At 38.5% G+C, this 14818-nt stretch overlaps 1 protein-coding gene across 1 annotated transcript; it reads left to right on the forward strand.

The window, feature by feature from the left end:
• Positions 1 to 12116: 12116 nt before the first annotated feature.
• Positions 12117 to 14281, forward strand: CLDN8 (claudin 8). Its single transcript, XM_019957449.2, has one exon. The coding sequence runs from the start codon at positions 12365 to 12367 to the stop codon at positions 13040 to 13042; it is 678 nt and encodes a 225-aa protein (XP_019813008.2). The 5' UTR covers positions 12117 to 12364; the 3' UTR covers positions 13043 to 14281.
• The last annotated feature ends 537 nt before the right edge of the window (positions 14282 to 14818 follow it).

Genomic DNA, 14818 nt, shown 5'->3' on the forward strand with positions numbered 1-14818 from the left:
CAACTACAAATGCCATCTCAAGTAAAGAATACCCAAAACATCCTGCCTGATTAACCTTTCCCTTATCGCTTTCACAAACCTCCTTATAAATGTGGAGCCTCCCTGATCCCTGTCTGCACTCAGCCTGGTCGTTAGGCCGACTGTTGCCCCTCCTTGCCTGAATAAAAGTCACATATTTCTGTTGAGGTCGTCTCTCCTTTTTCTGCCTTAGCCTGAACTATACCCTACAAATAGCTCACTCATGGGCTTATCATTCACTCATTTGTGGTGGAAATTCTTTCCCTTCGGTTTCTGAGTTCAGAGTAATCACAGGCAAATGGATAAAGGCAGGCTGATGCAGTTGAGATGACTACTGCCATAGACTAATGTTCCTTCTAAATGAAACCCCTTCCTGCAACATCATTGTTGTTGTTCAGTTCCTAAGTCGTGTCCAACTTCATTGACTTGTAAGAATTCCAGTTTGAATATGAGCAAAGAAAAGTAAATTTCCTAGAGAAATCAGCACAACTCCAAAATAGCAGGGAAGAAAATAAATTTTATTTTTCCATTGAGAAAATGCATGAGAGATACATACAATTATTTTCAAAGTTTTATATATATATATATATGTAAATACATTATCTTTCATTAATTTCTTAGCATTCTTTATTATCATTCTTCTTTATTTTTAGTATATTTAGAGAAAAGTAATTATAATTAGTAATTCCCCAGTATATTAAAATTATATATTTAACAAAAGTGGTAACCTAGATTCTCAGTTTACCAATATTTGCCAAGATAATTGAAAGAGTATTTGATTAATAATTACAGGCAGTACCAAAAATGGGGATCTGTGTACTGAGAAGGGAGAAGAAAGGGAGAACAAATAAGAAAATGGAAGTCTGTTTGCTGAGAATACTTAAACTTGACGAAAGCTGAAGCAAAATACATGAGCCCACTGGGATGTTATTTTTACCTCTTAAAGGTTGTGACTAACTGTGCAGTGAAAGGCTGATAGAACCAAAGCCTAAGTGATATTTTATTTTTATTTAATGTTTTATTTTTGATATGTATTTCTTTAGTTTTGACTGCACTGGGTCTTCATTGCCGCCTTTGGGATCTTTAGTTGTGGCATGTGAGACTTAGTTCCCTGACCAGAGATAGAACTCAGGACCCCTGCACTGAGAGCACAGAATCTTAACCACTGGACCACCAGGGAAGTCCCCTGATTCTTCTCTGCTTAGGTATTGACCTGAAAATGCCTGACAAAGTGATGCAACTTACATGGAGGGTATTAACAAAATTCTGTGTGCTTAGAATGTCTTCTGAAATGATACTATTCATTTATTTATTCTTCTATCTCAAATATTTCCTGAGCTCTTACTATGAACCAGATAGTATCTAGTGGCTGGATATAAGATCAGTGGACAAGACAAAGTAACTTTGCCCACAGCATTTATATTCTGTTGGAGGGGGAGAGCAATAAGAAAAATAAACAAATGCATGCATAACCAATAAGTAGTTTTCTTGGAGACAGTGTCCTAGTTACCTAGAGTCACCAAGGAGACATCCAAAACTGGGCATAGAGATTTCGGTACTATCTGTGTAATATCAAATAAATATAGGGCACTTTGCACGTGCCAGGCTTATGCAATATTTTGCTACAAGGGTGGGTAAAACAGAGATAGGTCCTGACTCCATGCATTTTTGCTTCCCTCAGCTATAGAATGAGTTGTGGAGAGGATCACTCAGACCTACTCTGAGTCTAATATTCATTCCATCCTGCTCCTGTGTACAAAGACTGCATCCCTGTTCAAAGCTCTTGACCTGGAGGGAAGCCTGGCAGGGCAGGACCAACCAGTTGAGCAACAAAGGAAAGAAATGGAATGTTCAGGAGTGTGAGAGACAGGGACAGATGAAACCGTGCCTGAGAGAGCCTTCCAGAGCCCAGTTCCATAGGCACGTTCAAGTCCCGGGAGCAGGGATCCTAAAGAAGATCCCAGAGGAACAAGGGTCTGAGAGAAAGGAAAAGAAGAACAAGAAATAGGAGGGTGAATAAGCCAGGAAGTTGTGCAACTGCCTGGGGCAGTTGATTTGCTTCTGCATAGTCTCCTAGAGGTGCTTTCCATGGGTTGTTTCATTTCCTTTGAAGTCCCCAAATGCCTGGGAACTGCTTTTCAAAGAGTGCAGACAGGCTGTCCTCCTTATCTGCTTGTGCATTTAAAGCTGTGCCTTTTCAGAGTCCAAAGAATGGTTTGAATCACCTGTAGAATGAATGACACCATGAGCAAAGTGAGACCTACTGACCAGGTCAGCACCAAACTCCTGATTCGGACTCCATTCAGCACCCAGTCGAACCGTGTCTTTCAGGATCCGAGTGCTGGCTGAATATTTGGACCATAGAGCAGTGCAGGGCTCCTGCTGCTGGGGAGACCAGAGAGTGCCATGTTTCAATAATGCCATCAGAATAGAAAAACCTGCAGCCACTCTATCAAAAGGTCCTCAAAGCAATATTTGGTAGTGTTCTTGCAACTCCCTGAAGTGGACATATACCGAAAGTACTCAGGGCTGGGCTTTTGTTTATCATTCTGGAACAGACAAATTTGGCCATTTTTAAAGCTGTATAATCATAAACACATGTTATTATTATTTTTAAAGACTTGGTTTATTATGAAAATGTACTTGACCCAGCAGGGTTTTTTTCCTACTGCCGCTTTGGTGCTCTGCAAATATAAAATCATAAAGACCAGAGACTACGATTTATTTCTTGATCTCTAGAGTCTATCATGGTGCCTGTACATAATATACTTGTTAGGTGGCTGGAAATCTCCAGAAGATATTTCATGGTCATCATTTTGAAAGTACTGTAAAACTTAAAAACTCTATATGCAATATTTGAGAAAGAAATTGTACAGCTTTTAATTTTCCTCATATTCTCATTAAAAAAGACATTAGGAAGTCTGACATGTTATAATATATTACAATATTTTCTTTTTTTGAAAAATAACTGAAAACCAAGAAAGACACGCACTGTTTGTTCCAATAATATTCTTACCCATTGTGGTCTGAAGTTGGTTTTAAGTAAAGCACTTCATGTCTAACCCTATTAAAATTTGCAAACACTGGTGGCCTAAGGCAGACAGAATCTTAATTTGAATTTTAAGTGGAAAGTTAATTGTTTTGTAAATTAATCAGTAACATGGCATAGCTCTATTTGCCCGGTTAATTACTTTTCCCTATCCTGTTAATTCCAACTTTACAAGAGAAACTCATTTTTCGAGCTGCCCTATTCACTGTTTCCTCATAAGGACGTGTGGTTTCCAAGTGTGTGGTCTTTTCAGTCAGACATTTTCATCTTACGGTTCTCAAGGGCTTTTGCCATAGGGAATGGAGACGCCTTATTTCTCTTTGTCCTGTTCAAAATGCTATTGAAAACCTACTATGTGCAGAACATTTTTTTCAGAGTACAGTGAGAGATAAACTGTAATATGTTGCAAGCCACGAGTCAGATTTGGACCCAGGTCCATAAGGAATAGTGAGTGGGTCAAGAGTATGACCTCAGATGTCTGGCAGACTGGAATTCCTCCACTGGACTTATTACCAGTTAGTTGTAGGACTTTGGGTGGTTCATTTATTTAAACTCCATAGTTGGAGCTTTCTTAGTAAAACTGATTCTTTTTTTTTTAAACTTTACATAATTGTATTAGTTTTGCCAAATATCAAAATGAATCCACCACAGGTATACATGTGTTCCCCATCCTGAACCCTCCTCCCCCCTCCCTCCCCATACCATCCCTCTGGGTCATCCCAGTGCACTAGCCCCAAGCATCCAGTATCCTGCATCGAACCTGGACTGACATCTCGTTTCATACATGATATTTTACATGTTTCAATGCCATTCTCCCAAATCTTCCCACCCTCTCCCTCTCCCATAGAGTCCATAGACTGTTCTATACATCATATGTTGTCCTGCTCGGTCGATAAGTCACTCATGTCTGGTGTCTGATTCTCCATGACCCTATGGACTGTACCTTGAGAGGCTCCTTTGTCCATGGGACTTCCCAGGCAAGAATACTGGAGTGGGTTGCACTTCCTTCTCCAGGGGATCTTCCTGACCCTGGAATTGAATCCTCATCTCCTGCATTGCAAAGCCCAGTATGATGAGTATTGTTCTAATAATGTAGTTGAAAGGATCAAATCATCTAATTAATACATTGTGTTGTGCAATAGGCTTACTTATTAATATAATTTAATATTTATTGAATAGTTCTTATGATTAGCATAACAGTATGGAATCATATTGAAGATATTATCTTACATGTCTTTTTCTTTTTCCTTCCTCTTTGTAATTAACCTGAGTTAAACTCAGTGTGAATAGATGTAGATCCAAAATTAAATTTTGAGAAATACTCTTTTTTGGCCTTATTCATTATTGAATGTTACAATTCCTGCTCCCAATTAATATCTCCACCTGACCAGAAAATTGATGATTAAGGGAAATGATGAGTTTGTTTCTAAATTTTATCAAGGACCCTTTGCTTTTATCATTCAAAGGTGCACATCATTCTTTATATTTTAGTAGAAAAATATTACGATATGAAATGAAAAGATTAAGAAAATAGTTTTTCAAGCAGTTTCACAAATAACCATGTAAAACACTGTTTTATGCAACTTACAAATGTTTTCCATTTTGGCTTTATGTCAAAGATAAAACAGTTGCTCTTGAGCCACTGAAAAGAACAATTTCAGTGGACAAATAGAAGTAACTCTCGTATCGTTACTCTGTTGATCACTAATAAATTCTGTAAAATGCAAAACAAAGTTTTCTTGGATTACAGTAAGCTGAGAGCACTGATATGAAGTGGTTCGCTTCATTGCACCAAAGTTGTTTAATTCTCCTTTGGCCAAATACGTGTCCAGCATTGATTAGATCATTAAGTACCATGACCTAGTCTGTGACTAAGAAACTATTGAGATGGAGATGACAATGAGAAACAGATAAGAAAGGAGTGCCAAATAATGATTTCTGAGTGGGGGACTCTCTGAAACTTTAAATAAGATATAATTGTGGTGTGATTTCCCCAGGAGAAACTTCTCTGAATAGAGTATTAAAATACATTTCAAATATCAAGGAATCAGATATTTGATTAAAAAAATAAATAAATAAATCACAAAGTTTGGCCATGCATTCAGTTCAGTTCAGTTGCTCAGTCATGTCCGACTCTTTGCGACCCCATGAATCGCAGCACGCCAGGCCTCCCTGTCCATCGTTAACTCCCAGAGTTTACCCAAACTCATGTCCATCGAGTCAGTGATGCCATCCAGCCATCTCATCCTCTGTCATCTCCTTCTCCTCCTGGCCCCAATCCCTCCCAGCATCAGGGTCTTTTCCAATGAGTCAACTCTTCACATCAGGTGGCCAAAGTATTGGAGTTTCAGCTTCAGCATAAGTCCTTCCAATGAACACCCAGGACTGATCTCCTTTAGGATGGACTGGTTGGATCTCCTTGCAGTCCAAGGGACTCTCAAGAGTCTTCTCCAATACCACAGTTCAAAATCATCAATTCTTCAGCGCTCAGCTTTCTTCACAGTCCAACTCTCACATCCACACATGACCACTGGAAAAACCATAGCCTTGACTAGAAGGACCTTTGTTGGCAAAGTAATGTCTCTGCTTTTTAATATGCTGTCTAGGTTGGGCATAACTTTCCTTCCAAGGAGTAAGCATCTTTTAATTTTATGGCTGCAATCACCATCTGCAGTGATTTTGGAGCCCCCAAAATAAAATCTGCCACTGTTTCCACTGTTTCCCCATCTATTTCCCATGAAGTGATGGGACCGGATACCATGATCTTCGTTTTCTGAATGTTGAGCTTTAAGCCAACTTTTTCACTCTCCTCTTTCACTTTCATCAAGAAGCTCTTTAGTTCCTCTTCACTTTCTGCCATAAGCGTGGTGTCATCTGTCTATCTGAGGTTATTGATATTTCTCCCATGCATAGTTTTCAATAATGTGCTACAAGGGGAAAAAAAATGTGTTGGACAAATTTTTTTTTTTCCTTAACTTTGATCATATGTGTTCATATAAGAGATCCCCTTTCTCTAGTTTCCTTCAAGAGATTGTAGGCAAGACAGGACACAACGTCTGAATTTAGGTCTGAATCTAGGTTCTATATCTGCAGATTTGGCAAACCAAAGTTGTATGCACTTAGAAAAGGCACAGTCTCTCCTGAATTTATTGAATTATAAAATGGAGCTAATAAGCCTTACTTCATAGGGACATTTTAAATGTGAGATGTAGTGCATATAAGTAACCTGTGATATTGGGACCCTTTAATACTTTGTCGCTATTATCATTACTGATAAACTTCAGCTTTTAAAAAAAAATATCACAAATCATTAGAAGTAGGATGGTTGGAACTTCCCTGGTGGTCTCTTGATTAGGAATCTGCACTTCCAATGCAGTGAAGTGAAAGTGAAAATGTTAGTCACTCAGTCATGTCTGTCTCTTTGCACTGATCCCATGGGCTGTAGCCCACCTGGCTCCTCTTTATATGGGGTTTTCCAAGCAAGAACACTGGAGTGGGTTGCCATTTCCTTCTCCATGGGATCTTGGATCGAACCCAGATCTCCCGCCTTGTGGGCAGATTCTTTACCATCTGAGCCAGGCAGAGATTTGATCTTTGGTTGGAAAACTAAAATTCCACATGCCCCATGTCTTGGCCAAACAAACAAACAATAAATAAAACAAAAATAAAAGATTTACTAAAAAAAAGAGAGAGAGAGAGAATAAGAAGTGGGATGGTTCCTGTCAATTTGTCCATAATTTGTCAATAATTTAGAGGCAAGTTTCCCACAGTGTATAGCTTAATTATCTTAAAAAAAGATCTCAGTGGATTTCTTGCCCTTTAGTGGGGTTATCACACACACTACACTCAATAAAGTACATGGACCTATCTCCCCCCAAATGTCAGAATTCACAGAAACTCAGATTTTAATTTTTAAAAACTGCAATGAAAATTAGGAGAAATTTAGGGGTGGGACCTTCGGGCAGTAATTAGGTTTAGATGTGGTCATGAGAGTAGGGCCCTCAAGATATTAATGTCCTTATAAAAAGGGAAGGCATATAGAGTTCTCTCACTCTCTACCCTGTGAGGGCACAGCAAGAAAATTGTTGTTGTTGAGTCGCTAAGTCATCGTGACTCTTTGTGATTCCCTGGACTGTAGCCCACCATAATCCTCTGTCCATAGGATTCTCCAGGCTAGAATACTGGGATGGGTAGCCATTTCCTCCTCCAGGGGATCTTCCCAACCCAGGATTTGAACCCGTGTCTCTTCCATCAGCAAGCGGATTCCTTACTATTGAGTGGCCAGGGAAGCACAGCAAGAAGATGGCAGTCGGCAAACCACAGAGAGGGTTCTCACCAGAACTCCACCACCTGGCACCCTGATTTCAGATGTCCCAAGACTCCAGAACTGTGAAAAGTTAATTTCTGTTGTTTGAGGCACCTGGTCTATTGTATTCTGTTAAAGCAGTCTGAACTAAAACATGGCGATTATTATACAGAAAACAGTTCATTTTTTAAAAAATGTATTTTTAATGCATTTGTTTACTATTTTTTTAATTGAAATATAAAATGTTACTAGTAGTAAAGCACCCACCTGCCAATGCAGGAGACGGGAGATGCGGGCCATAGGACCGCAAAGAGCCGGACACAGCTGAAGCGACTTAGCACACATAATTGCTTTACAGTGTTGCATCAACTCCATGTATACATATATCACCTCCCTCCTTAGTCTCCCTCCCACAGGCCCCCCACCCCCATCCCACCAAGTCATCAAGGAGATCCAGGCTGAGCTCTCTCTGCTATACAGCAGCTTTCCACTAGCTATCCATTTTACACATGGTAGTGTAAAATAATGGCACCCCACTCCAGTACTTTTGCCTGGAAAATCCCATGGACAGAGGAGCCTGGTGGGCTGCAGTCCATGGAGTCGCTAGAGTTGGACACGACTGAGCGACTTCACTTTTCACTTTCATGCCTTGGAGAAGGAAATGGCAACCCACTCCAGTGTTCTTGCCTGGAGAATCCCAGGGACGGAGGAGCCTGGTGGGCTGCCGTCTCTGGGGTCGCACAGAGTCGGATACGACTGAAGCGACTTAGCAGCAGCAGCAGTGTAAAATAATGAAATTAGAACACTGCCCAACACCATACACAAAAATAAACTCAAAATTGATAAGAGACCTAAATGTAAACCCGGAAGTTATAAAACATTTAGAGGAAAACATAAGAAAAACACTCTGTGACAAATCACAGCGAGATCTTTTTTGGCCCACCTCCTAAAGTAGTAAAAGTAAAAATGAAAATAAACAAATGGGACCTATTTAAACTTCAAACTATGCACAATAACCTGGATAAGGAAGCAACCTAGGTGTCCACTGACAGATTAATGGATAAAGAAGATGTGACACATATATACAGGAGTTCATTTATAAGCAGAACAGAGAGGTGGCAAATACAAAAGAGCTGCTAATGGAACTTCGAGAACAGAGAATATTGTTAAGGACAAATAGGATGATAGTTCTAGAACATGTGGCAGTGTCCAAGATTAATTTGGGAACAACAAACAAAGAGGCCTATTGATGTGTACACTTTTTTTCTCAGGACAAGATGGCCAGCCAAGTGCAGTCAATTAACAATGAAAAATAATTTAAAATAAACACAGATTGAAAACTCGCAACACAACAGAAGAAAAAAAAAATAAATACAAAAGCAAATCCAGAAAACAATAGAAATTGGCAACAGCTTGATAGGCAGAAACAAAGATTACTACAAGCTGTGGTGAAAATTAATAGGAATTCCAGACTAAAGAGTTGTTGGTTAGGGATTAATTGCTGGAACAATAAGGATAATAAAAGCAAGAGCAAAGTGACAGTGACATTTTGTGTCATTATTTATAAAGCAGCAGCATTTGCATGTGTTATGTAGTTGTCAGGACTAAATTTAATTTGGCAAATTTAATTGCCAAACTTAAATCAAGTTTCTGATAATGTAGACAAAAGGGAGATTTCCAGAGAGCAAGGGAACACAGAGGGTCAACATGAACATGCTAGTCTTTGTAGGTTCTAAGTAATATTTTAGTTCTTCCATAGAAATGGAAATAGAAATGATAGAATAACCTGAGTAGGTGGCTCTGTTGCTCTGAATTAAAAAACAGTTTAAATAAAATGCTATTAATCTGCTAATGCTCTCACCGTTACTGCTCTCTGAATTTCTCAGGCAAGTTAATCTTCTCAAGATACGATATTATAGAAAATATAAACAATGAACTTGACTTTTAAAAAATTGTATTATTTATTATGTCTGGCTGTGTTGGGTCTCTGTTGCTCAGGCTTTTCTCTGGTTGTGGCAAGCGGGAGCTACTCTCTTGCGGCTTCTCATTGCTGTGGCTTCTCTTGTTGCGGGGCACCAGCTGTAGGGTGTGTAGGCTTCAGTGGTTGTTATGTGGGCTCTGTATTTGCAGCTTGGGGGCTCTAGAGCACAGACTCAATAATTATGGTGCAAGAGCTTAGTTGTTCTGCAACAAGTGGGATCTCCCCAGACCAGGGATCAAACCCATGTCTCCTGCAATGGCAGCCAGATCCTTCACCACTGAGCCACCAGAGAAGCCCGGAACTTGACATTTTAAGCTCTGGATTTGGAGATTTCTGTCCCTAGAAAACTTGTCCCTAGACATTCTTCCCTATCTTTCTCATTTTCTCGGACCTTTGGGACATAGTTATTTCAGAATATCATTGGGTTAACTTAAGAAACCTTGCTAAATGCCCTGGGCTAGTTCCTGACAGGACAGCTAACTCTGTAATTATTCTGTTGCTAACCCAAGGCTGATTTCTCTTTTTGATCCTAATCTTTTGGCTAAGAAAATCTCAGGAGTGAAGTACTAAATATTTTTGGAATGAAGAAAATATTTTTATGTGAAATAAGGTCTTGGTAAAGCTGAATGCTTCAGGGAAGAGAGATTTGATAGTGAACAAAGCCAACAGGTACATCAATCCATAGCTGGGAGGCAGTTCCTATAAAGGTCAAGGCTCTCAAGTACAATGGATCTCTATTTTTGTCTCAAGTTTTCCTGTTTTATGTGGATATTCTGCAATATTTCAACAGAGCTGCTAAAAATATATATCACACACAAATTTAGAAAAGAAATTTTGATTTGTCTTCCTACAAATATAACTATATGTGTCTATGCTGGTGTTCAGTCGCTAAGTCATGTCCGACTCTTTGTGACCCCATGGACTGCAGCACACCAGGCTTCCCTGTCCTCCACTATCTCCCAGAGTTTGCTCAAGTTCAAATATATATATATATGTATATACTTTAAAATTTTAGTTTGTTATTATCTCAACCAGTTATGTCATATTTTTATCACTTTCCAATTGTGTCATCCTTCCCTTTGCCCAAGTTGGCAAACCAAGATGATAATAATAATAATAAAAATAATAATCTACTGTTTTGATTTCAACTCTTTTTTAATGGATTGCAGATTATCTTTCCAAGTTTAACTTAATTCCCCCTTGACTACAAATGTGCAACTGATACAAGTCTGAAAGAGAAAATGCTATACTTTTTGTCAGAAAGAGGGGTATGCCCTAAGTTCATTTTTAAATGAGCCCAACACATGAAGAAAATTACTGTAAATATGAATTTTTAATTTTTTATTAATTTCAACAGGTTCATTCTAATAAAATAATAACAGCTTGGCCTACTGGACATTCTCTATTATTTTTTTAATAAGACAGTTTACTTTGGCAACTTCTCCTCCTCCTTAAAAGTACTGTTTTTTTTCAATCTCTATATCTCTATGAACTACTCAGATTTTTTGGCCCATTAAATTTTCAAAGTTTAACAAGTGAGCAGGAAACACACCCTTCCATACCCTGAGTTAAGCTAGTACAAGGAACCACAGAAGTAAAAGTGTAAATAAAGGATCTTTTTTAAATGCAAAAATGAAAGGAAACTAAAGTTTGAACTTTGGAAAGACAGGACAGTGTATTCAAGGTATTCTTCAGAAGAAAACCGCTGGTGGAGTTTTCCCAAATCAACACGGATGTTTATTTTAATTCCATTGCTGTCATCATTATTATTTTAAGAAGAAAAAGTCCAAAAATGTATTACATTTATGGGATTCTACCTCCTACTGTAAGGAAACGATCGAATACGACAGCACAAGGCACATCCCGCTCGTCTTGCAGACACGGTATTAAAGACATGTAACTGACAAATTTAGTTGATTTGCTGAATATAGTCACTTTGTCTATAAATTTTTATTTAGGAGTATCAGCCATTTGTATAGACCTAAAACTTGCACCAGTTGCAGAATTCTAGTTGCTTAGGTCTAGGAAGATAGAAAAGATAAAGCTGCAGAATGAGATAGCAACCTGTAAGTCAATCCATCAATCCATCATTTAATTACTATTGTGAGTACTTGCTACATAAGAATCCAGAAAAAGAAACCAGAAGAAAGTCACATGGATTTTTTTCTCTTGTTTTTGTATTTTTTTTCCTTATAAATTAAGATTATCAGATATATACCAGTGAGTGGTTTCCCTAGCTCAAAAGAAAACAATATGTGTTTGGTGCCATGGAGGAGGACAAGACTATGTATTTAATTACTTTAGCCTTATTTTGTCCCTTGGCATGATCTGTTCCCTGATTTCACCCCAGTCAAGCTTGCTTTGAAGTCGCTGACAAATTAAATCAACCACTTGGATCATATGTGTCCCAAAGAATGTGGTTTCTCAGGTATGAGCAATCTATCAATCCCCCGGTCTCCTTTCACTTTGGCATTCTGACAATCTTAGCAAATTCTCAGGCAAAGATTGCAACTTATGTTTTGGCCACAGCAGCCCTTACTCAAAGTTTCAGAATTGCCAGTTCAAGGTACAACTTTCACATCTCAAGGGACTGGTACATTTCTTGATGGTTGTGCAAACATTCTTAATTGTGCCTCCAGGTAAACATACTGCTGTCTTCTTGGACAACTGAGAAGTACAAAGAATGTTTATGTGCTGGTCCAGTCGTTCCAAGTATTTCTTGTGGGCTTAGACACACCTGAGTTACCACCCCCCTCTTACTGGCTGAGAAAGTTGCCCCACCTGATTTGTAACTTTACCCGCCACAGTCAGTAGCTGGGGGCATCTCGGCCAGCCAACACTGGATTTAATCTAGTTAGAAGCAGACGAGCAGCTCTTATTTGAAAAAAACACTGAGTTTTGAGTTCATTACTACGGGAAAACTGCTCTCCCTCGGGGCGCAGAGAACCTGGCTTCAGAGCAGCCTTACCAGCTCAGGCGCCTGGTCGGATAAAACCCAACCTGGAGGAGAATGGCTACCTACGCCCTGCAAATCGCCGGACTGGTGCTCGGTGGTGTGGGCATGGTGGGCACAGTGGCTGTCACGGTCATGCCTCAGTGGAGAGTGTCTGCCTTCATTGAAAGCAATATTGTGGTCTTTGAAAACCTCTGGGAAGGACTATGGATGAGTTGCATGAGGCATGCTAACATCAGAATGCAGTGCAAAATCTACGACTCGCTGCTGGCTCTCTCTCCGGACCTACAGGCAGCCAGAGGACTGATGTGTGCCGCCTCGGTGCTGGCCTTCCTGGCTTTCCTGACGGCCGTCCTCGGCATGAAGTGTACCAGATGCGCCGGGGACGACGACAAGGTGAAAGGTCACATTCTGCTGACCGCTGGAGTGATTTTCATCATCACTGGCCTCGTGGTGCTCATCCCCGTGAGCTGGGTTGCCAATTCCATCATCAGAGACTTCTACAACCCAATAGTGGATATTGCCCAGAAACGGGAGCTGGGAGAAGCCCTCTACATAGGCTGGACCACGGCCCTGGTGCTGATTGTTGGAGGGGCACTGTTCTGTTGCGTTTCCTGTTGCCATGAAAAGAGCAGTAGCTACAGATACTCCATACCGTCCCACCGAACAACCCAGAAAAGCTATCAGGCCGAAAAGAAGTCGCCGAGTGTGTACTCCAAAAGTCAGTACGTGTAGTTATGACTCTTTTTAAACTGCCTAGAAAGCCACCCAGATGACATAGATGTCCACTCTTCCCAAAACTGAGACCCAAAAGAACATTGATTGGCTGTTCTTAACTGCCTGGTATTAATCACAGGGACTGATTACATCAGCTCTTTATGATTCTATAATCAATTTCAGCTGCATGAGAAATTGTACACATTGCTTTGATTATTCTAGAAAGAACAGTAATTTGTTTTCTAAAATGGTTCATGTTTTATCTCCTTTTATTAGTTACTTCAAAATGACATTGTTGGAGACAATTATTTTACAACTGTGACTTCTCTATGACAGAGCGTTATGTATATAGATGAGTGTAACATTTCTGTGTCACATAGGTAGAGACAGGCTTATATAGTCCTATTTTAAATGAAACACTGATTCATTACACTGAATAAATAGAATTCAGCTATTGCTTTTCAGGGGAACCAGGGGTAAGATTGAAGAAGGTTAATATTAATTGTTTAAAAACAGCTTAGTGATGAATGCACTTAATTTATAATGAAGGTTAAAATGGAAGCTTTAATCAGCAGGGTAAAGGGAACTAAATGGCTTTTTGATATCTCGTTTTTCAGCCTAGGAGTTAGAAATCCAAATTCCTTTTTCCTCATTCCCCAGAGGCCTTCCTTTTCTTGTATATTAAATGGTCATCTTTTAAAAGGCAGATATTTTGTCAAGGGGCTTTGCATTCAAACTGCTTTTGCAGAGCTATACTAAGAAGAAAGATAAAGCTATAGTCTAAGAAATATTAAAGACTTCAGGAAAGTGAAGATTTTTTTCGTCAAGTTTTTGTGGTTGGAGAAGGATACATTTTGACAAGAAATCATATATATATATATATATATATATATATATTTTAATAACTATTTGTATAGAGACTTTGGACTTTCATTAATATAAATAACAGAAGAGAAAAATTATATACCTTTATTTGATTACCAAAAAAATGAAACCAAATTGTCCTCTGTGAACTACATCTTATATGTGGATATTTAAGTCAGAATTGTCATTTCAGTTTTCAAAGGTGAATCTTTCTTTGTTCCAATTTTGTTCAGTTTTACTAAGGCACAGGTATACTATATCTTTGTGTTTCCCCCAGATTTTATTGAACTGTTAATCTGATTTGAAAGTTTGTATATACATTTTTCTAGCTTAATCAACTATGTGTATCTGCTTTATGTCCTTTGTATTAATAAATTGTGCTTTTTATATTAATTTGATATCTTTCATTTTTCTTCAGTTTTAAAATATTTTAATAACGTAAAGAGTTTTAAAAAACCTGATATTTTCAGCTTTGCAGTTAAAAAAGGCTTTCAAAATCACATTTTAAAGATAAAGACAGATTCAGCATTAATTTTTGAGAATACAGATTATTATATATCATTTAACATGATATACTTACAATGACTGGATTTACACACTAGTATTAGATGTTGATAATATATTTGTAATTTTTTAAGATAATACTATAGGTTCCAAAAATCTATTTCCTGCATGTATTATTATGTATGTAATAGCTATTTATGTACAAACTTTCCATAGGGAGATATATCCCTGCCTCTGAGAAATAGTATTAATTAATAATAGGGCATAATGTTTTAGGGACATGCATTATAAACTAAGACCTCTACTGTTTTAAATGAATTATATCACTAAGTCGCTTATAAGACTGATATAATTAGTTTAATTTACAGATGAGGACCCCTCAGAACAGTTCATTGGTTAATCAATAAGTGTCAGTCTGATTTCATA

The sequence above is a fragment of the Bos indicus genome, chromosome 1 (assembly GCF_029378745.1).
Source record: "Bos indicus isolate NIAB-ARS_2022 breed Sahiwal x Tharparkar chromosome 1, NIAB-ARS_B.indTharparkar_mat_pri_1.0, whole genome shotgun sequence".
Taxonomy (NCBI): domain Eukaryota; kingdom Metazoa; phylum Chordata; class Mammalia; order Artiodactyla; family Bovidae; genus Bos; species Bos indicus.

Coding starts and splice junctions, on each gene's coding strand:
- CLDN8 (XM_019957449.2), top strand. CDS start 12,365: ATGGCTACCTACGCCCTGCAAATCGCCGGACTGGTGCTCGGTGGTGTG.